Genomic DNA, 22,835 nt, shown 5'->3' on the forward strand with positions numbered 1-22,835 from the left:
CCTTAGTCAAAAGATAAAACGGAGTTTTACGAAATACGAACATTAAGGGATGTAAAATAGGAGGTAATGATGATCAAAATATACTGGTTTATTTTTTGAACCAGCAGCCATTCAGCCCTTAAATTTAAAACAAAGGCTCCTTTATAAAATTGAGTTAGACTGTTCATCTCATCTCTCAGAATTGTTTCTAAAATGTATAAGGAATGTAAAACAATTCAACTTCATGTACTACATTCAAATAACTTTTGAGGATTTTTTTATCCCCCAAAGAGCAGAGAGGAGAGAGAAAGGAGATGACAGTTTAAAAATTTCACTCAAGTATTTTGAACTAGCCGACGTAGAGACGTAACATTTAAAATGAAGGTTATTCTCAACAATTTTGGTTAAACATCTTCCGATCTTTTAAATACCATCTAAAGAATAGTGAAAAGGCAGAAGGGAATGAAAAATCTCAAGTCGTCCGATCTCGACGAAAGTTGATATCTGGAGATCTTTGGGATCACAGAATACAAGTATGATATTATTTTGTCCGAATTTATCCCCCAAATGGTAGAGTCGGACAAAAATGGGTGAGAAATTAAATATGATATCAGAAGCGTTCTCAAGACGAAAATTACGAATAATAAAATTTGCGTGAATTCAATAGGCTATGGCAGATTCGGTACTCTGAATTGTATTTAAAAAAAAAAAAAAAAAAAATCATTGAGTAACGCAGACAAAACACAATTAACATATGTATTTAAAAAGGTATGTAAATGTAACACATTTCCATAGTATGAATTTAGCAAAATCCAAAAATATAATTTCTACATATCTTCAATGAATTTTGTGCTGGAATTTAGCATAGTCGTCAGGCAATACTTCTAGATTAATAAACAGTTTTTTTGGAATCCATTAAGTATGTATTGTGAATGGTAATTCTATTTTTCAATTGTTGCTATCTCTGCAGGGAAAATTGGTTTCTCCGATATTTTTTTCGATTTTGAATATTTTTAAATGCTTTCTTCTCTGTTTTCTTCACAATGTGTGTTAAGAAATTCTGCTCTCACCAGATAAATATATAAATAAGAAATATTTTTCTTTTGCCACGAGTAATTGCAAACTTTATTGCTTTATGTAAAAACTATTAATTAAAAATAGCTTAAAATGGTAAAACAATGCCAAAGACAGGGCTTGTTCTCTAGTATGACATGCACTTGCATGTAAAATGTCATAAATGTATTATCTTGAAAAATGTCGAAGTTATTAGGGAAAGAAGACCAGACGACCACCACAAAGAAAAAGGACCCTGTTTGTTATTGGAGAAGAAGCGAAATTGCAGACACATACTAAGAAAATAGTGAAAAAATTAAACATTTTTTGCGTTACATAGTTGATAATGGCAGCGTCTTAATAAATAAAGATTTAAATCGGTTAACGGCAGATGCGACAGGTGTACGAATTATTACGGTATAAAAAATTCATCCATCAAGCTCGACAACTATCAGGCTCAGACTAAAAAACACAAGAAACGAATCGACGGCTTTTCTCGTGACCTATTGTCATTCCTTGTAAACACATGCTACGCATGATTTAAATCATTAAATTAAGCTCTCATATTCATCTGCTTCCATTAAGACTTTTGGAACATGAGGTTTCTTGCTTGGTTTATCGAATTACCACAGGTTATTAATTGAGAAAAATTCGCTCTGGGGCCGGGTATCGAACTTTTGACTTCCAGTTACACGCACTAGGATCTCTAACCACTGAGCTACGCCGAGACTCAATCCACAGTATCGGATCGAATCTCGTAGATTATCGAATTACGTATTTTCTTATTTAAGCATACCTATTCCTTTGGTTATTTTTCCAACATGTCGATTCCTGTCGCTTCCGCAACTTACTGTCATACTTCATGAATGTTTGTTATTAATGAAGACAATTCCACACAACTCATATCTATTTTTCGCCTGTCGCTTCATGAAGTAATGAACATTTGCAATAATTTCTTGGTTCTGGTTATGCAATGCTTTTTTCCTCTTAATTTAGAAAATGCAAGAGGCGAACGAAAGTCATATACAGCACCCCCAGGAATCGGACTGTACTGTGGTGTGTTTATTAATTAATAATGACGATACGAGAGGCGAGTGTGAACATATAAACAATGACAGACAGCCTTATCGCAATTCATTCTTGCAGTTCTCACAAAACACTGGCTCACCTGCCAAAATTGATGGCGTCAACTATACCATAAGTGTCACACGTTCAGCATATCGAATGGCAAAACTGTTTAAAAGAAAATAAATTAATAACAATATACATGAAGAATAATTCGACTCTTTATACAAGGAAGTATACTGAAGTTGTGAGCTGTGCATACAGGAAATTATTCTTTTTAGATGTATTCCTATTGTAAGTAATAAGCATATACTTTTTTTAACTTTTCAATTTAAAAGTGGATTACAATTGACCAGCAGGCAGTTTATTACTTCAGGAGGCAGTGACAGTTCACGTTTATACAGAACTTTCTGGTATTAGAAGTGGAAAGTTTTGAGAACGAAATATATGGAGTAGTAAATTTCAGACATGCTGAGTCAGGCACTTCGTACTGAAAATGCTGATGTACTGATGTATGGTGTTAGTTTTAAACATATTTATAGAAGCTGGACAAAACAACTGACTACATTATTATCAGTTTGTGGTTCTAAAGAGATCATAATCGTCTTTTACACTTCGTTAAACACACACACACCAACAAATATTGTTGGTGGAAATTCTACCTATATAGCCCAACTTTGAGCAGTGATGTAAAATTGGTAAAATGGGAAACTAGAAAAAGGTACTTTTTTCAGAATTGAAGTGGAAACCACAAATAAAAAATTAATCATTGCATATTTATGTAATTGGCACTGATCCAATACCTTACATAGCATCTATGTACAAAAATTCAGTTCCGTACTAAAATCTCTTTAGATTTAGAACACTTCATGTTATGCAGGAGAAGTAGAGGGAAAGAACACTCACCAGTATGAGTACTCTCTTATCACCTCAATAGGAGCACAGAATAATGGAAGTAAACATGGTTTATGTACTCAGATCACAAACACCAGACATGTACATTACTTATAGCAATGTGTGTGTGTGGTGCCAGCATTAATAGACTTATTATTGGAACGCATTTATAAACCACAATATGGAATGTTGGTAACTTTAGTATGATCTTCACATTTGCTTTCTCGTGTATGATAACAAATGATACTCAACGAAAACATGGTTCAATTTTCTGAACACACAGAATAACAACCATAATTTTTTTATCTTTCTACTGAAATGGGTAATGATAATGCCACAAAATGTGGTACTATATCACCTCTCTATAAACAATACATTTTCACCTATTTCTTTTGGTAATTGAGGAAGTACTGAAAGTGCTTGACGCAATAAATAAAACAAGTGCGTGAAAAATTCCAAAATTTCATTGCTACTGCATACAACACCATGAACTGGGATGGCAGCAATCTTGTATGTTGGTGTTGCATCAGCACAGCCACCTGCAACACAACATTTAATACTGGTAAGTAGTTACATATTGCCACAAAATAATATAATATGCACTCATATTTTCTTTACTTACACTAAGCTATAACAATCGTATATTAATATGTGAACAATAAAAATCCATTAGATAGGACTGTGTATGTATAAGCCAACGTGGGTCATTATCCAATGTAGCCAGTTTTTGAGAGAAGCAACAAATTTTTTACAATGAATTTTTTAGTTATCACTATAGTAGAGTTTTCACTATTATTTAAATTTCAGAAAGACCTGCAGAGACATAAACATGGACGAAACAGTTTCTTTACAATTCAGCTGTTACGTCCAGAACACTTATTGCATTTCATAGAAAATAATTAATATGGTGGCCTCTTGGTACTATTTCAAATGATCGTGACTCCATGGTTGTAACAGACACAAAATTTCATTCTTGTTATTTGAATTTCCAGCAGAAGGTCAGATGAGCTGGTAACTTCTGATTCCAGCTTTATTCACAGTAAACAGACGGGCAGTTTCTTATGTGGCCAGTGGGCCTAAAATGTAAAATATGGCCCTATACAATGCCATGCTATCATTTAAACATACTGGCTTCAACTGAACTGTCAATATTCACTAAAATTCAGGATGTTTGTACAGAAGTCACATTAACATATAAGAGACTGACCTGATAATCTCTTTGGGTATCACTGAGATACATGCTGAAACTATATTTTCTTGGTTCCTAATTTCATGGGTCCACCTGTGAGTTTAGTTGCTCTTCGAGCTTCAAGCTCCTTTTGGCGTTGCAATTTCCTCTCTTCTCTCTTCTTGCGAGCTTCTTCAAGTCTGCTTGAAGCTGCAGTAACGCACATAGAGCAATATTTTGTTATTCACTTAAATGCAGATGTAGCACATGAAATGCTCTAATATTTTATTTACTAAAAACAAAATTTAATATGTTAAATGTTAAATTATTATCATGTACCTTCTTGTTATTGTTTAATATATATGCATGTGTTTCTATTGTGTGCAGATAATTGAATAATTTTTCAAGTAATCAAATGCAGATAAATATCAACAAATAGTGCAAACGTATATGACAGGCATGCTGCTGCTAATATATTTACAATACAGATATGATAGGTATAATTCTGTAACCTTTAATATTTACCAATAAAAAGTACAATAAAAATATATATGTAATTCTAATGGTCATTCTACTGGGTGTTCATTTCAAAGTGTGTCATGATGTCACTGTTGTGAGTCAGCGATTTGAAGCGAGTTTCAGCTTTCATGTCAGAGAAGTTGCCTATTATTCAAGGCGTTCAATCTGAACTTGAGAACGTGTACGATATAACTTGAACGTCGTAGTAACAGATGGCGGTATGCACGGTCTGTGTGCTACCATAACCTCTTTCGAACTGTGTTTTGCGCGGGCAAGTCGTACGCAGGGTATTTGTTATCGTCGTTTGCGTACGGCAACATTCCACAACACAAATCAAATGCTCCATGATCATGTTGACCGTCGAAGTTAATGTCAACAAATACGTAAGTAATCGTCTTGACCCTCTCCCCATAACCCCGATAGTAAGAAAAAAACTCGCCTCAGTATGTGTTTCCAAACAGTTCACATTCCTGCCACTACTGGCGTTACCGTACGTATCGGTAAGTACTCTTCACAATGAACGCCGTACTTGCTAGGCAACTTCTCTGGCACATAGATAATGCGCCTCTATGGAAGTGTAGGAAGATTGAATTCTCTAGGCTCATCGGCTAGCCACATGATGGCATACAGCGAGCCATGACACACTTTGAACTGAACACCCAGTATTGTGAAATTTTAGTACATTTGAAAATACGTAATCATATTTGATATTCTTTCCATACTTCGTTATTTTAAAATTAATGTTACTGCAATAGGTTCATATTTAGAACTACAATTATTACTTGTATCCACCACTTCAATCTTAATTCTTTCATTACGGTATAGGTTAAACTTTTTCAAATAAAAAATTTCATTAAGATCTTCAAGTGAACCAATAATACATATGGTAACTAATATTGTAATTTTCATACTGATATACTTGTAAAGGTATCTCCGTAACATGCCATGAAGGCACTTGGGGGGGCATGGAGGTAGAGCCCCATGCTTTCCATGACCTCGGCACTAGAATGAGGTGGTGTGGTCGGCACCACGCTCTGACCGTCTTTTACCCCCCGGGAAAGACCCGGTACTCAATTTTATAGGAGACTGAGTGAACCTCGGGGCTGTTCTGAAAGTTTGGCAACGAGAAAAAATCCTGTCACCACCTGGGATCGAACCCCGGACCTTTCAGTCTGTAGCCAGCTGCTCTACCAACTGAGCTACCTGGCCGCCACTGATATACTCGTACATTTATATACTTCTTAACAAATATGTAGTTGCTAATTTACTACCCATTTGTTTAAGAGGTCATTGTTTGCTTTTAGTCGCCTTACTATTCTCAGATTTTTGTTATGAAGTGTAAATAAATATGACAGTATATTTACTGTCACCCATATCATGATTCTTATAGCACAGTGGTTTCCAAAGTGTGGGTCGCGACCCCTTGACGGGTCATATAAAGAGCTGAGAGAGGTCGCGAAATGATTACAAAATAAAACAAAAAGACCTTATTAACATACATTTTTATTTAGAAACATAAACAACTTTGAACATAAAAATTAAAAAAAAAAAAAAAAAAATCTTTCTGTAGTCATCAAATAGAAAGAATTAATGTGCCTGTTTTTCACAATGTGGCCTCTCAAATCTGGACTAAGTATTCAATATACACTCTGATATCATTTTCAAATTCAACATATCTCGCTTTTGTTTCAATGGAAATCGTAGAAGAGAAGCTTGATTTGCATGAGGTTGCAAATATTATAAAAAATTTAAGAGCTCCTTTTGCAAACTCGAGGTATTCTTTTGATGCAAAAACTGGTCAACGCTCTGCAAAAAAGGGTAGTTTCAACATTCCATCAATAGGTACAAATTTCAATGAGCTTTTCCTTCATATTTTTTTGGAATTTCAGCCACCAGCCACTTAAGCACAACAGATTCAGTGTACATCTGTGACTGTCGTAATTCCTTGAGTTCCTTTTGGGAAATACTCAAACAGCTGTTGTTTAAAATCTTACTTGGGATGGTATCCACGAGTTTGGAGTAAAATTATAGTTTACAATTATATAGGGATTTGTGTTACTGGAATGGAGTCAAGAACCGGTATGATAATGGGGGGGTCGCAAACTGAAGTCTTGCGTGGGTGGGTCACGTTTTCAAAAAGTTTGGGAACCACTGTCATAGCATTACGAAGTGCGAAAGAACATGAAAACAATATCGAAACACTTGGTCAAGATTTGGAAATTTTTTCATCTAAACCTCCACAACCTAAAAACTATAGCTCTGTTATACAAAAGGGATCACTCTAAATTTATAGGAATCACTGTAGCAAACTTAATTTTTGTTACTGTTGTTTTCAGAGCTTTTTTTTTTTCTTCAAATGTTTGAGTTAGTTTATTTTTAATTTTGAGTTTAAAATATTAAAGATAAATTGGCATATATTATTTATTTTCATTTTTATCAAAATTTGTCGAATATTTGTATGTATCTACTATGGAATTGAATTTCTTGTTATTTTATATTTTGTCTTTGTAGGCAGCTTACAATGGTAGGAAGTGTTCAATAAATTATACAAAAGAATGAGAAAGAAATAAAAATAAAATTATAATCTTGTTCTTGAAAGTAGTTACAAAAGAGAGCATATACAAGAACTTATGATTTGTATTTTGTAGTGTAAGAATTTAGCCTATTATTTAAGACAGAAATTTATTTTCAAACTGGTGAAAATGGTAAAAATATTAAATCCAAAGCAAGCATTTTAAAACTACATAGGAAGCACATACCTCCACCTGTTTCCTCCAGCGGCTCCCACTCTGTGTCCTCCCAGCCCTGAAAAAGAAGTAAAATTTTGTTTCTTTCAAAAATCTTTTTTACTACTCAAATTATTTAAGGAGTGTATGAAAAATCTATTAAATGAAGATAAAGCAGGAAGAATGCTTCATGTCACATGTCTGTGGTGTTGAGATAATTCCCGGTATTATGGGCAACCAACTTTCAAACCGGCTTTTCATATGACTCAGATCGTTTTTCAGTTTTGTGCTTTAGGCACATGATAGTGTTCATGTTAAGCCACTAGATGGCAGCATCAGTTTCTTTTGAACCGAAAGTGGACATGAAGCATTTTTCCTGCTTAGTTTTCAAATATTTTCAGAACTTATTATTTTTAAAAAGCATTCTTATATTCACATTAGTTATGATATTAACACAATAACATAACTATAACTTTTTGGACTAAAGTCTATGTACCACCTTCATACTGTCTCACTGATAATTAAATGTACAGATTTGTATTATGTTCACAAAAAGAATCAAATACAAATGTCTCAAAATACTTTTGCTTTATAAAGACAAAAGGTTTACAGAGGCTTGCAACATTTGAGACAGTACTATACTAAATAACACAGCAGAATTTCGCGTATTTGTGATTAGGTAAACATTTGAATGTCATCATCGTCATATTTTAGAATCTGTTTGGGTATGCAGTTAGAGTGCATCATGTCAGAATGTTCTTTCTACTTCAGTTCACATTACTTTATGTGCAGGATAATTGCACGTTTCTTCTCATATCAGATCAGGTAACTTCAAACTACACAATTTAAAATAAAGTTTTTCAATTTTCCACTTTACAGTATATAGCTGAATTTTAACTCTTATATAATAGAGGTTTTGCAACATTATGTCCAAATCAAATTCATTTTAAGTTATTTAATAATTAGAAAGTCACTCTTTCAGCTTTCCCAATAACGGGACTGCCTCATTGGACAAAGCATAACTAACAAAGAGAGTGAAAACGAAACTGAAATTAGATAGGAAACAAAAAAGGAAAATTAAGAACAGGAAAGATAATAGCATAATATAATAGGTCTAAACATAATAAGCAAACAGATTAGACATTCAAACAAAGATCTTCCTTATTAGGAAACAAAGTACAGGTGGTATTTTAAAATAGCATGTGATCTTCTGATAGCAGTAAGGGAAATATCACGAATGAAGTCGTTGTTCAGCTGGAACTTCTTGCAGAAACTGACAAAGAGGCGAGGTATTGTGCCCCTAGCGCCAACCATTAGCTCAACTACTTCAATGGAGGTGAGGTGATATTTCTTCAAATAGAATGGAACTGTGGGCTCATAAATTCTGCATTTTTCTGCGTGGACTTCAGCAGGCTGTTGTTCCTGTGTCGTAGAAGCAAGAACCATAGGTCTGTGCCGGTGTCATGGAACCTCTAACAAAATATTATGTAGCTAGCTATTTCACTCTCTTCATTCGAAGTTGTTCGAATTTACGAATATTACAGTTTCTTCCCCACAGAGATTAAAGATAGTGAAAGCCTAATCTTACATCATAGAACTTATTTGTTGATTATAAAAAAAAAAAAGATATATACTTAACCTGTGTTCGATTTGTGGTCTCTTCTTTTGTGCTGTCACCCCAGTTATACGAACTCACAGACTTTGTGCCAGTTGTATCTTCCACGGGAACAAAGTCTGTTGTTCCCCAGCCTTCTCCTGGACCACTCTCTGCAACCTGGAAGATATAAGCAATCATTATCATCCCGTTTTAGGCCTTGTGGCCTGTTACAGTCTCAATCAGACATTTATTCAGTTGTCAAACTTTTCTTCCCTTTAGGTTGGTAGTGTACGAGTTGTTGAATATCACAATTAATAAACAATGTTTGCATGTCATTTAAAATATTCCAACAATTATAAAACTGCGACCTTACTGTTTTTCATACATTTGTGAACAATATCGATGCTGTTCTCATTGTGTTTAAATCTAAAAGTGAGAAAATGAATTCCATGTAGCTATGTACATGTAATATATAAATTAAATTTAACGTGTATTATGTCAATAAAGGAAAGAAACAATACCGGATCTTCTTCTAAACTACCCCATTCTTCAGTGTCCCAGCCATCAGTGCCTTTTCTTTCTTTGCTTCCAGGAAGGGGGCTTTTGGGCTCTGATGCTGTGCTTGGTGGACTTGCTGGTGTCTGGAAAATCAGTGAAAGTAAAAATTCAAACATCTGACTTCTTAACATCATGCGTTTATTTCGTAAAACAAACCATTTACATTCCAATGGGACAAGAAATGGATTCGGAACACCTCAAAATCTGTGCTTCAGTGGCTGGTCATGATAATATCTTTGAAAAATATTGGAGTGCAAGAGGTCAAATGACTTTATTGTCAAACGCCTGGCATTAGAAAACAAACAACAACAACATTCCAATGGGAAAAATTTTGCTTCATGATCTATCAGGTACCATTTAAGTGCTTTAAAAAGTCGATTACTTTTTCCTGCACTGCCCTATAAATAATTTTCTCTCTTATGTCGATCTAAGCTCGCTAAATACTAAAAAGTACTCGAGCAAGGAGGTACAAAGTACAATTTTTATCATAATCCAAAGGGGTTGAGTGTTCATTTAAATTTAATAGAGAAATGAAAGAAATTTACTTGATCGTGGTTCAAAAAGTATAAAAGAGCAGTGTATGTATTTACTGTACATCACTCAATAAATCGCACTCTTTTTTTAGCAACTGACAATCTGCAGAATGGTTAATAAAGGGATAGATAATTGAGGCTCTCCACACATTATATTTCATATTACACACACATTGCTGGCCAAAAAGGAATGGACACCGGATATTTTCCATCTTACATGTATTTTATACATGGATGTAGAATTCTGATGTACTATTATACATAGGTTGGATAAAAAGTAATGGCAACATTGCTGTCACATGACGATGGTGCGTTCGAGAGCTGCCAGCTGCGTGGACATGAACAAGGACTGTTAGATGAGTTAGTGCAGCCAGCGGCGACAATACTCCATCAATCTACTGCAGTGTGTAGAACGTTCACTTTCATAGGGATAGTGCGAGCGCCCTTAAACCATCCTTACAAAACTAGAGCGACGTTCCTGGATCAAAATTAAAATGGCACGAGGTCATAGTGCACAAAAATGTTTTCAGGGACTGCGTGAAGCATGTGGCGATGCAGCGTTGCCATATCACACAGTTGCACGATGGGTTAAAGCGTTCCGGGAAGGCCTTGTTGCACCGGTACCAAAGGGAAGGTGACGACTTTCTTGGACGAATTGTCGCTATGGACGAAACCTGGACTAGCTCGTATGAACCAAACTTGAAACGCCAATCAAATGAATGGAAGCATCCTGGTTCTCCTCGTCCAAAGAAAGTGCGCCCTACACAAAGTGCTGTGAAGGAGATGTTCATTGTGGCGTATGACAGTGATGGGGTAATACTGCACCACACTGCACCTCCAAGGCAGATGAAAAACGCGGACTACTGGAACATCCATCGTACTCACCTGATATGATCCATGCGATTACGATCTTTTCACCAAAGTGAAAGAACCACTGCAAGGGACCCGGTACAATACCAGAGCTGAAAATTATCCGTGCTATAGGGCGGTCAATACGGAACATCAACAAAGATGGACGCGCTGATGGTGTACGACGCCTTCCAAACATTTGGCAAAAGGTAATAAATAAGGGGGACGACTATATAGAAGGTAAGTAAATGTTGTACCCCTGTGAATAAAGCCATGTCAGAAATATCGAACTGTTGCCATTACTTTTTATCCAACCCATGTATATGGTCAAAATTATGAACATGTATAAAACAAAGGCCATGTATTGTGGGTCCCTATCACCACGGCATGGCGCGTCCTCAGGTTGCGGATAGAGGAGACGGCCTCCAGATATGGAGGGTAGCTGCGAATATATTGAATAAGCAGTCGTGGACAGCCGATAAGGGGTGGTCCTCCAGCTTGGGGGTTGGGCGAAGGGCTAACAACCCATCACCGTAAAAAACAGCTTGTTACGTATCCCTATAATAAGCCTCGGAATAGGACTGATTCTCTGGCACGACCACAGCAAAGGAATAAGGTTTTGAGATTTGGCACTTGGAACGTAACTAGTCTTTATAGAACAGGAGGGGTAACATTAGTAGCAAAAGAACTAGCTAGATATAGAATAGACTTTGTGGGAGTACAAGAGGTTAGGTTAGATGGGAATGGCATATCACAAATAGGAGATTACTTGTTGTATTATGGGGAAGGAAACAATAATCACCAATTAGGAACAGGATTCTTTGTTCATAAAAGAATAAAATCAGCAGTAAAAAAGGTCGAATTTATCAGTGACAGGTTATCATATTTAGTACTTAAGGGTAGATGGTGCGACATCATAGTTATAAATGCTCACGCCCCTACAGAAGAGAAAGACGACCATATAAAGAATAGCTTCTATGAGGAATTGGAACATACTTTTGATCAGTTCCCTAGATATCACATGAAAATTTTATTGGGGGATTTCAATGCTAAAGTAGGACGGGAGGATATTTTTAGACCAACTATTGGAAAAGAGAGCCTACACGCAATTAGTACTGACAATGGAGTTAGATTAGTCAACTTTGCCACATCGAAAAATTTAATTGTCAAAAGTACAACATTCCCCCATAAGGATATACATAAATATACTTGGACTTCTCCAGATGGATTGACACACAACCAAATAGATCACATCTTGATAGATAAACGGAGACATACTAGTATAGTAGATATTCGAACTTTCAGGGGTGCAGACTGTAATTCTGACCATTATTTGGTGATTGGAGAATTAAGAGAAAGATTATCAGTAGCCAAGCGAGTAGAGCAGCAAGTTAATATTACTAAATTCAATATTTTGAAATTAAAGGACGAGGAAGCTAAGCAAAATTATCAGGTCGAAATTTCGAATAGGTTTGCCACTTTAGAAAGTTCCGACGAAGTTGAGAAAGAATTAGATGTTAATAGCGTGTGGGAAAATATCAGAGATAGTATCAAAATTGCAGCTGAGCAGAGCATAGGTTATTATGAAACTAAGAAAAAGAAACCGTGGTTTGATGAAGATTGTTGCATGGTAGTAGAAAGAAGGAAACAGGCAAAATTGAAATTCTTACAGGATCCAGTTGAGGAGAAGAGAGATAATTATTTCAATGAAAGACGGGAAGCAAGTCGTACACTTAGGAATAAAAAGAGAGGTTACTTGAAGGAAAAACTGAATGAGGTAGAAACAAATAGTAAGAATAAAAACATTCGAGATTTATATAAGGGTATAAAGGAATTTAAGAACGGATATCAGCCAAGGGTAAACGTGATCAAGGATGAGAATGGTGACTTGCTTGCAGACTCTCCATCAATCCTAAACAGATGGAAAAACTATTTTGCGCAACTACTAAATGTACATAGGCCAAATAGAAATGATCGGGACGAAATTGAAATACAAACTGCTGAGCCATTTATACCCGAACCCACACTTTCAGAAGTCAAAATTGCGATAGAAAATCTGAAAAAGTACAAGTCTCCAGGTATCGATCAAATTCCAGCAGAATTAATACAAGAGGGTGGAAGTGCATTATATAGCGAAATTTATAAACTTGTACTTGCTATTTGGGAAAAGGAAATTGTACCAGAACAATGGAAGGAGTCCATAATTGTACCTATTTTTAAAAAGCGGGACAAAACCAACTGTGGTAACTTTCGAGGAATATCACTTTTGTTGACGTCGTACAAAATTTTGTCCAATATTCTTTTGAGAAGATTAACTCCGTACGTAGATGAAATTATTGGGGATCATCAGTGCGGTTTTCGGCGTAATAGATCGACTATTGATCAGATTTTTTGTATTCGACAGATAATGGAGAAAAAATGGGAGTATAAGGGTACAGTACATCAGTTATTCATAGATTTCAAAAAGGCATATGACTCGGTTAAGAGGGAAGTATTATATGATATTCTTATTGAATTTGGTATTCCCAAGAAATTAGTTCGATTAATTAAAATGTGTCTCAGTGAAACATACAGCAGAGTCCGTATAGGTCAGTTTCTATCTGATGCTTTTCCAATTCACTGCGGGCTAAAGCAGGGAGATGCACTATCACCTTTACTTTTTAACTTCGCGCTTGAATATGCCATTAGGAAAGTTCAGGATAACAGGCAGGGTTTGGAATTGAACGGGTTACATCAGCTTCTTGTCTATGCGGATGACGTGAATATGTTAGGAGAAAATACACAAACGATTAGGGAAAACACGGAAATTTTATTTGAAGCAAGTAGAGCGATCGGTTTGGAAGTAAATCCCGAAAAGACAAAGTATATGATTATGTCTCGTGACCAGAATATTGTACGAAATAGAAATATAAAAATTGGAGATTTATCCTTCGAAGAGGTGGAAAAATTCAAATATCTTGGAGCAACAGTAACAAATATAAATGACACTCGGGAGGAAATTAAACGCAGAATAAATATGGGAAATGCGTGTTATTATTCGGTTGAGAAGCTCTTATCATCCAGTCTGCTGTCCAAAAATCTGAAAGTTAGAATTTATAAAACAGTTATATTACCGGTTCTTCTGTATGGTTGTGAAACTTGGACTCTTACTCTGAGAGAGGAACATAGGTTCAGGGTGTTTGAGAATAAGGTGCTTAGGAAAATATTTGGGGCTAAGCGGGATGAAGTTACAGAAGAATGGAGAAAGTTACACAACACAGAACTGCACGCATTGTATTCTTCACCTGACATAATTAGGAACATTAAATCCAGACGTTTGAGATGGGCAGGGCATGTAGCACGTATGGGCGAATCCAGAAATGCATATAGAATGTTAGTTGGGAGACCGGAGGGAAAAAGACCTTTAGGGAGGCCGAGACGTAGATGGGAGGATAATATTAAAATGGATTTGAGGGAGGTGGGGTATGATGATAGAGACTGGATTAATCTTGCACAGGATAGGGACCGCTGGCGGGCTTATGTGAGGGCGGCAATGAACCTTCGGGTTCCTTAAAAGCCATTTGTAAGTAAGTAAGTAAGTATAAAACAAAGGACAAAAACTCGATGACGTAACTATATAAACAAAAGTAAATGAAGCTGGCATCCCATTCCCCAGGTGGACAAGGGACAGTATGGCAGAGACCTGAAGAGTGGTGTGCACAATGTCTCATCATGCACAGAACACCTTTCAAGTGAGGTTAGGTAAGCTGCACATAAGTACTGCTGTTTGTACCGAGTTGCTGAACTTCAATCACGACTCACTGATGCAGCCAGATGTGTCGTAAAATGTCTACAAGATCGTGATATTTCATTTTCTCCATTTATAGGTAACACCTTCCATCTAATGCACGACAATGTTCGTCCACATGTTGCAAGAATCATGAGAGAAATTAACACCTTGCACTGGCCAGTAAGTAGTCTAGACTCCAATCTGGACATGTGTGAGACAAACTGAGTAAGAGAATCTGGAGGAGGGAAGTATCTGGGGAAACTGTGTAAGTGAATTCAGAAAAAAGCACTTCTGAAAATTCTAGAAGCTCTCTTATCAGAATGGATAATCATCAACAAGAGACTGCTAACGTCATATGTAGCGTGTCTTGTTACTTGAGAGAGATTATTAGAGACTGAGGAGGAAACACGAGAAACTAAAGACGAAATGTCAGAAAAATAAGAGAGAGGAATTGTATTAATTTTGGAATAATAAATAAAAAAGCTAAGGTAAAAGTCCCTTTTTCTTTATTTGAAGAACTCTGAAACTCCTTAAATAACTTAAATGAAATATATTCATAGTATTCATGGGAGCAAAGAATTTCAAGGGTCTGATTTATTGAGAGACGGGAGGAGAAAGAAAGTGTGTGTGTGTGTGTGTGCGTGTGTAACAATTGTTATGGTGAAAAACAAAATACTTGAAATCAAGCAATGAAATATGTTAATACATGTGTTGAACACTCACATCCATTTCACCCCAGTTTTCGGTGTCCCAAGTCTCATCATAGTCAGATACAGACTCGGCTCCTTTGCTTTCTTCTTGTTCTAAAGATGTCATCGATGTCACACTTGATGTAGTTGTAGAAATACTGCTACTTGATGGTTGTTCTGCCAATAGCAATTTTATAAAATTAAAATTACATTTACCTTATACAATCTTCACATTTGTTTTCTCTATTGCAGTAATCACATGAAAAAATTTTTACTTAAGATCGTATGAAGTAATTTTTCTATCATTGAATAAATACATTTATCACAAAATTCATACATATATGTTTGTAACAATATCCCCAAAATCCTAGATATCATGGTCAGTAAATTGCAATAGAACATCTGTCACAAGAGAGTGAAAAGAGAGCTGTAACAAGTAAGACAGTTTACGAAAAAGTTTGTAACATGCTACATTCTATGCATAAGAGGTGTCAGTTGTGTTTTTAATGTTCAAGAATGATTGCAGTTGATTACAATTATTCCAAAATTGTATTTAAAAATGTACCCCTGAGGTAAATTTGTTCTCATATCTTTTAGAGTTTGATCTTATCGCAGATAAAAAATTTTTGGCATACAAAGCAACTCATAGTCCATATACTATGTATGGCCTTTATTTTTAGAACATAACTACATTTTAAACACATATTAAAACATTATAAGAGTTGTGTTACAACAGGTAATGTGTCCTTTGACAATTTTATTTATTTTTTTGCTTCCAAACGAAGTGTAATCTTTTGCAGTGGGTGGCTTTTATTAAACATTTTCTTCTTTTAGATGTTACATAGTTTGTCCATGTATAATCATATCTAAACTAGACGTTCTATTAGTTCACCAAATAAGCATAATTCAGCTTTTGCATTCTTTCTCTTCAGCTCATTAAATTTAGTGTCACTTTGATGTGCTGTATCTTTTCATATTTTTACTAGAAAAAAATTGCTATCAAAATCGACAGGTGTACAGCTTTACTATGTTACTTATATTTACATAGAATTACGTGTGAGGATGCAAGAAATTAAACAAGAAGATAACGGGAACACAAGAAAAACAAAAGGAACATAAGAACAAAAAGAAGACAAGAACAAGGAAAACAAAGGTAATACATAAAAACAATGGGAACACAAGGAGAACAAGGGAAAGGAAAGGAGAACAAAGCGAAGACAAGAACCCAGAAAAGACAAGATGAACAAAACAAAGACAAGAACATAGAGAAGACGAGAAGAACAAGAAGAATACATGAAAACAAGCGGAACACAAGGAGAACATGGGGAAGACAGAAGAACAACTGCAAGGCAAGGAGAACAAAGGGGAAGACAAAGAGAACAAGGGGAACACAAGGAAAACAAGGGGAATACAAGTGGAACATGAGAACAAGGGGAACACAAGAAGAATATGGAGAATACAAGGAGAACAAGGGAGGCATACCTAATGAGAAAGACATAGTTCGTCAATCGACATGACAACAGTTACTTCGGCAGTACATAGATTTTAAAAACGCGTGCTATCTACAGCACACATGATCAATGACCAGTTGGAGCAGTATTTACCAGCATAACAGTAAACCATGGGCAAAGATCTTAAGTGTTAGAAAGGGTACTTTTTCCTGCATATTTATCTCATTATTTGATTTTTAAATGTGCAATGAACACACAGAATAATTACGAACACTGCCATATTATTGGTAGTATCACAGCTGATTCAAGCCATAGAAATCTGCCTGAGTGTCATTTTTCTAAATTCTTCTTCCTTGCTTTTACAGTCTATCTTATTTTTTAATATTATTAAGCTTTTCATTCAGTAGTATTATGCATGGAAGTTCAGTTACAATACTTACTGCCTTCTTGATTTCTTGATCTGTCTAACAGCCTTTCAGTCCGACATGTGACGTAATGAATAGAATATTATTTTATTTTCAGACTGGACAACATATTGGATTATTTTTATTTCTATTAGATCTGCTAATTCCGTATGGAAATGAAGTGTGTAATTAATTCTCAAGATGCTGTGAAGTGTAGTAAAATAATTCCTTTGTTAAAAGATGATTATTCATTACAACAAATTCAGAGAAGTCCTATTTTTTTTTCCTCGACACCTCATGGAATATGAGGACAGATTAAGAAGGTAATTTCTCTTGCTTGGCCCTCTTGAGTTTGATGCTATCAAGAGGAATATATTGTGAAAGTAGCTTAAATTACATTGTACTGTCTGTTCCACCTTTAGAGTGAGATACTCAGGTTTGTGTGTGGTTCAAAATATGGTTTATGTAACATTAAAACTGACATTTACATTAATTTACCAATAGGATCTTCTTTTTTAGACACTACTTCTATAACAGTTCTTGCTAAATTTGTTCTTTTTTTTTTTTTTAGTATATGAGTGATTATTTCTTTTTCTTCCTGACAGATTATAAAAAGGAACATTCTCTGTGATATGTTTCAGAAGAAATCAGAAAAACTGCCTGTTTTTCATTTCCATTATTCTGACGAAATGGGGTATGAAAAAATCTTTTGTTATTGTTGTTCAGTCAACCGTCTGAAGATAGGTTTGAACCTCAGAAGTGATACAAATAACGCATCACACATGAGGCAACTAAGCCTAGGGATTATAGGGTAGGATGGCCAGTTCCTTTTCCTCTCCATTGCATACATCGCTGACTAGTAACATACAACACTAATCAGACTTCAGATGTATACCTACAAACAATAGTCCTTTCTCTGACACATATCGTCAAGTGAGATGGACTGCCTGATAACAGATGAACATATCAGGCAAAAACTCAACGGGAAGTACAAATATTATTAAAGTAACAATATTTTCACTAGAAAGAAGTAGAACCCTACAGAAGGAAGATTCTATACCTCAAAAATACTGGAGTGCAAGAGGATTAATGGATTCGTTGCCAATTGAACAATAACAATATATTTTCACTAAAATTTCTTCATATCCAGAACATATGAAAAAGAAGATAACATGTTAAATATTACAATACTTTGGGAATTATATATCCTACCCAGAGATCCTGGCTTGCTCAATGTTTTGCTGGCAACAGGTGTTATTGATTTGACTGTGTCAGATTGACTGCGGTAGAACTTCGCAGTAACTGCAGTTACAGCCCAACCTGCCCAGGTAGCTGCAGCATTTGACAAACTTGGTGTGGCTGTGTGGACATCAGCCTCTGCAACAAAATGCATTCACAATATATAACATATCACATTATGTAATTTTGTATGTCTTGTACAAAATTGTCTCTTGCTAAATATAACTCACTTGTAACATATTAAAATTATCAAAAATGTAATCTATTTATATCAGTGGTCAGTAGGTTGTGCATTTGTGATGTTGGAGCAAGGTCAGACCAGATCAGCACCTGAAGAGAAGCACAGGAATCACGCAGCGGCAAGCTAGTGCAGTTCTGTACACTGGCCACTAAAGGGAAACTAAGAGATGGAACTTAAACTGAGAGGATTCAATCCAGCATCGGAGCTGCAATCCGGTGTGGCTTAGTGGATAAAGCATCAGCACGGAGAGCTGAAAATCCAGGTTCGAGTCCCAGTGCCAGAAGAATTTTTCTCCACTCCACCCATCCTTTTATCATATGATAATGCAGAATTCCAGCACGGAAATATCATATGTACTTCAGTACATCACAATAATAGAGCTCATAAGCATAGCAGAACTAAGAGCAACCATCCTCAAGGCAAAAGTCAAGAAAGAAACCGGACCAGGTGGAATTTGTAATAAATATTTCAAGGACACAGAAAATCAATTAAATCCCTGCTGGTCCGATCTATTCAACACAGCAATCAATTTGAATGAGTATAATATATTATTTTTAAGTTTTTGTGTTATTGTATTCATGTATTGCAATGTGTTGTTTTAATCGTGATTCTGCTAATTTTTATTGCATATTAGTATTTATCACATAAATGTATACAAAAAGTTCACTATTATTTATTATCCCCAATTTGTTCCGAATTTGGAACTTGAAAATCTGATCACACTAGTGATAAAACATAAAGAGGAAACAAATGAATGTGATATCATAATGAATTCATTATTATTTGCAGACAAATGGTCGTGATTAATAAATGCAAGAAGTATAGAGACAGAAATAATTAATTTAACATAGTCTATTTCTAAAGTACATAAACTGTGGTATTAATTTCCAACTGAATCCAATTCTCTGTAATGTCATATTATTATTCGTTACAATTTCAAACAACTCATTGGCGTCATATTGATGTATGAATCGTTTCTAATATCAAATGCATTTTTGTCTCGAAACTAGGCCTCATGGAATGAGGGAGCAATTATGAAGTAATTAACGAGAAGACTCTGCCTTGCTGAATTTAAATGTGGACAGTATAAAGACAGAGATGAAAAGAAATATGAAAATTTTATTTCAAATCACAAACATCCTTATAATCCCAACCATGCTCACAATAACAATCACAAACAGCATAAACATTTCAGGCAATTACAGGGATTCGATGAATCCCCTGACACCTTTCTACATCAGAATATCTTTATGATTATAATAATCAGGAAAATTTTAACAATTAGAACAAGAAGATTCATGGGAAAATTGTTTGTACACTTTAAAACATGATTTCATTAATAGGTTTCGTAATTCAAGTTTACTGTTTGTTTGTAGGGTACAAATTGGAATGTATGTAATGTATAATTATGTTCTACAATAAATTAATTTCTTAAATATATAAAAATAATATGAAAAATCATGAATGATTAATGACATTACACTCAACTCATAATGAAGTAAGGTATTTCTTCAAATAAGTACTTTAGTACGATTCTTGGCATCTCTCAGTGCAGTCCCTATCTGAAGATCCAATTGAGGGATTATTTATTTTTACCTCCGGAGAATTTTACACTGAGGAACTCCATGTATCATAAGCAGTGAAAAATATAGTGGGACTGCATTGGTGTTAATGCAGCTTATGTGGGTACCTCTTTGTTACTTGTTAGCTTAAACAACAAGTTTAAGCCCCCTCACCACGACAAGGTGAGTACCCACGAGGGAGAAGGTATTTCTTAATCCAAGTGAAAATTTCTGTCATCCAGCATTTATATCAACATAAATTCTTTGCAACTTATATTCCTCGTAATTATGTAACTCTCCTGAGCACTGATCATCAAATAATCTATTCAAATATTTCAGTCTCAAATTTATAATTTTACATTAGCATGAAGTTTAATTGTATTATAATGTATCATGTGAATAACACTCACCCATAGACTCCCGTAAACTGGGATCCTCAGACACCTTTTCAAGTTTGCCCAGAAAGCCCTTAATGGTTCTGAATACATTGTCACGAACGGACTTCTCTGGATCAACAGTGAGTTGACAGAGAGCAGGCAGGATTCGCATTGCCACTTCTGATAGAAGGAAGTACTGTTGTGTAGCGGCCAAAGCTAACACTCCTATACATAACATAAAACAAAACACATCTAAATAAAGATAAAAAGCACTTCAAAGTGTATTAATAATTTTTGGGAAAAAAAGTAATAATAATAATAATAATAATAATAATAATAATAATAATAATAATAATAATAATAATAATAATAATAATAATAGTAATAATAAAAAATAATGAGGAAAACTCTTCAACAGTTTGTGATACTTCTTAAATTAAAAAATTATTACAGCTATTGTGGCAAAAAATTTATTAAATTATTTCAGTTATGCCAATGCTAATATTATTTCAAAGATGTATGGTAACTTTGATAACATTACATTTGAGATAATGGATAAGCTTCTATGTACTTGCATAGTCAGGTAGCTGAATTCCGAAACACTGAACGTTCCATACAGTTCAGTTTCCATGCAATTCTGGATCAGTAGGTAGGAAAACGCTCATTTCAAAACATGTGGCTCTGTTGCTTTTTTAAATGGACACTTCAAGCATTTGTTGTCTACTTCATCACATTATTTAATAACTACACTCTTTTTACTGCGAATCAAATTGTTAAATTTCATACATACTGTACTGTTCCACTGGATTAAAGACACTACATTTAATGAGGCAATGTTACTAGAATGGATTTTAAAACACTTGAAATATGCACATATGAGTCCTCCCTACATTTTACAACTCATTCTACCTACTGTTGGGAGCTGAAGTGTTTGCTAGTGGGAGATGAAGTGGAATAAGGGGTTAGGTATCAGTCACAGCTGCAGAAAGAGATAAAAACTTAGTTCAATGTTTCGTGGTCACTAACATTACTATTCAGTTAAACTTATAGCAGCAGCACGAGTTTGTCACTAACTGTCAGAATGCGATTAATATTTAAATGAATAGTTAATAGCGTGTTTGCATTGACTCAGTGGTGGTGCTTAATGCTTTCCTTATCACATTACTTCTTCTCACAAACTCTGTAGCTCCCAACTGTACGAGGATTGTTGGAAAAGTTTATAGCTTGACATAGGAATTGTTCTGAAACAACCTCTATTTCTTAACATAATCCCTCTTGAGATTCACACACTTTGTTCACAGTACTGCAATTCCTCGAGGTTTGCCAAAAAATCTTCTACTACTGCAATAACATCTTCATTTGATGAAAATTTCTTCCCAGTGAGATTTGAGCTTTGAGAAAAGAGAAAAGTCTGAGGGTGCGAGATCTGGCGAGTAGAGGGATATCGAACTGTAGTTCCTTTAGTTTGTTAAATACGACGATTGCAAACATGTGAGCATAAGCAGGTACAGTGTCGTGATGAAACAACATTACCCGGCCTCTTCTCGCGAATTTTCCCTTTCAGTTGCTGCAGAAGATTTGAATAATATTCTCCAGTTACTGTTCTCCCCTTTTCTAGATAGTCAATCATGATTATCCCCTTAGAATCCCAGAACATTGACGCCAACATTTTCCAAGCCGATTGAACAGTTTCTGCTTTCTTTGGAGGCAGAGAATCACTGTGCTTCCATTGTTTTCACTGCTGTTTTGTCTCTGGTATGCAGTAGTGGATCCAGGTTTCATCAGTGGTCACAAACCACCTCAAAAAATCGGGTGTATTCTTCTCGAATCAAACTAGACAATCCCTCGAAATTTGACATCAGACGTACTTTTGTTCTAGTGTTAACAAACATGGAATCGATCTTGCAGAGACCTTGAACATGCCAAAGACATTGACTAACATATGGCACACTCATTCATTTGATATGCATAACGTTGCTAATTTCCCGCACTTTTAGTCGACAGTCATTCAACACCATATTGTGGATTTTTTCTACAATTTCTTCACTTATTGCTGTTACTAGACGTCCAAGAAGGGGAATGTCTTCTACACCCTCTCGTCCATGTTTAAGTAATGCCACTTACTTTTTCAGTCGAAAACACTGGAGCAGATTCCTCTAGTG

At 35.4% G+C, this 22,835-nt stretch overlaps 1 protein-coding gene across 1 annotated transcript in view; it reads right to left on the reverse strand.

Moving 5' to 3' along the window:
• Positions 1–2,854: 2,854 nt before the first annotated feature.
• Positions 2,855–22,835, reverse strand: part of yata (N-terminal kinase-like protein yata) — a 41,893-nt gene continuing 21,912 nt past the window's right edge. The window contains exons 11-18 of the mRNA XM_069825813.1: positions 20,707–20,898; positions 18,467–18,631; positions 15,434–15,576; positions 9,523–9,642; positions 9,044–9,178; positions 7,438–7,483; positions 4,199–4,369; positions 2,855–3,530 (exon numbers count right to left, since the gene is read on the reverse strand). Of these exons, the coding sequence (XP_069681914.1) occupies positions 4,239–4,369; positions 7,438–7,483; positions 9,044–9,178; positions 9,523–9,642; positions 15,434–15,576; positions 18,467–18,631; positions 20,707–20,898 (932 nt within the window). The 3' untranslated portion in view covers positions 2,855–3,530; positions 4,199–4,238. The remainder of the gene's footprint in view (positions 3,531–4,198; positions 4,370–7,437; positions 7,484–9,043; positions 9,179–9,522; positions 9,643–15,433; positions 15,577–18,466; positions 18,632–20,706; positions 20,899–22,835) is intronic.

Source organism: Periplaneta americana, chromosome 5 (genome assembly GCF_040183065.1).
Source record: "Periplaneta americana isolate PAMFEO1 chromosome 5, P.americana_PAMFEO1_priV1, whole genome shotgun sequence".
Taxonomy (NCBI): domain Eukaryota; kingdom Metazoa; phylum Arthropoda; class Insecta; order Blattodea; family Blattidae; genus Periplaneta; species Periplaneta americana.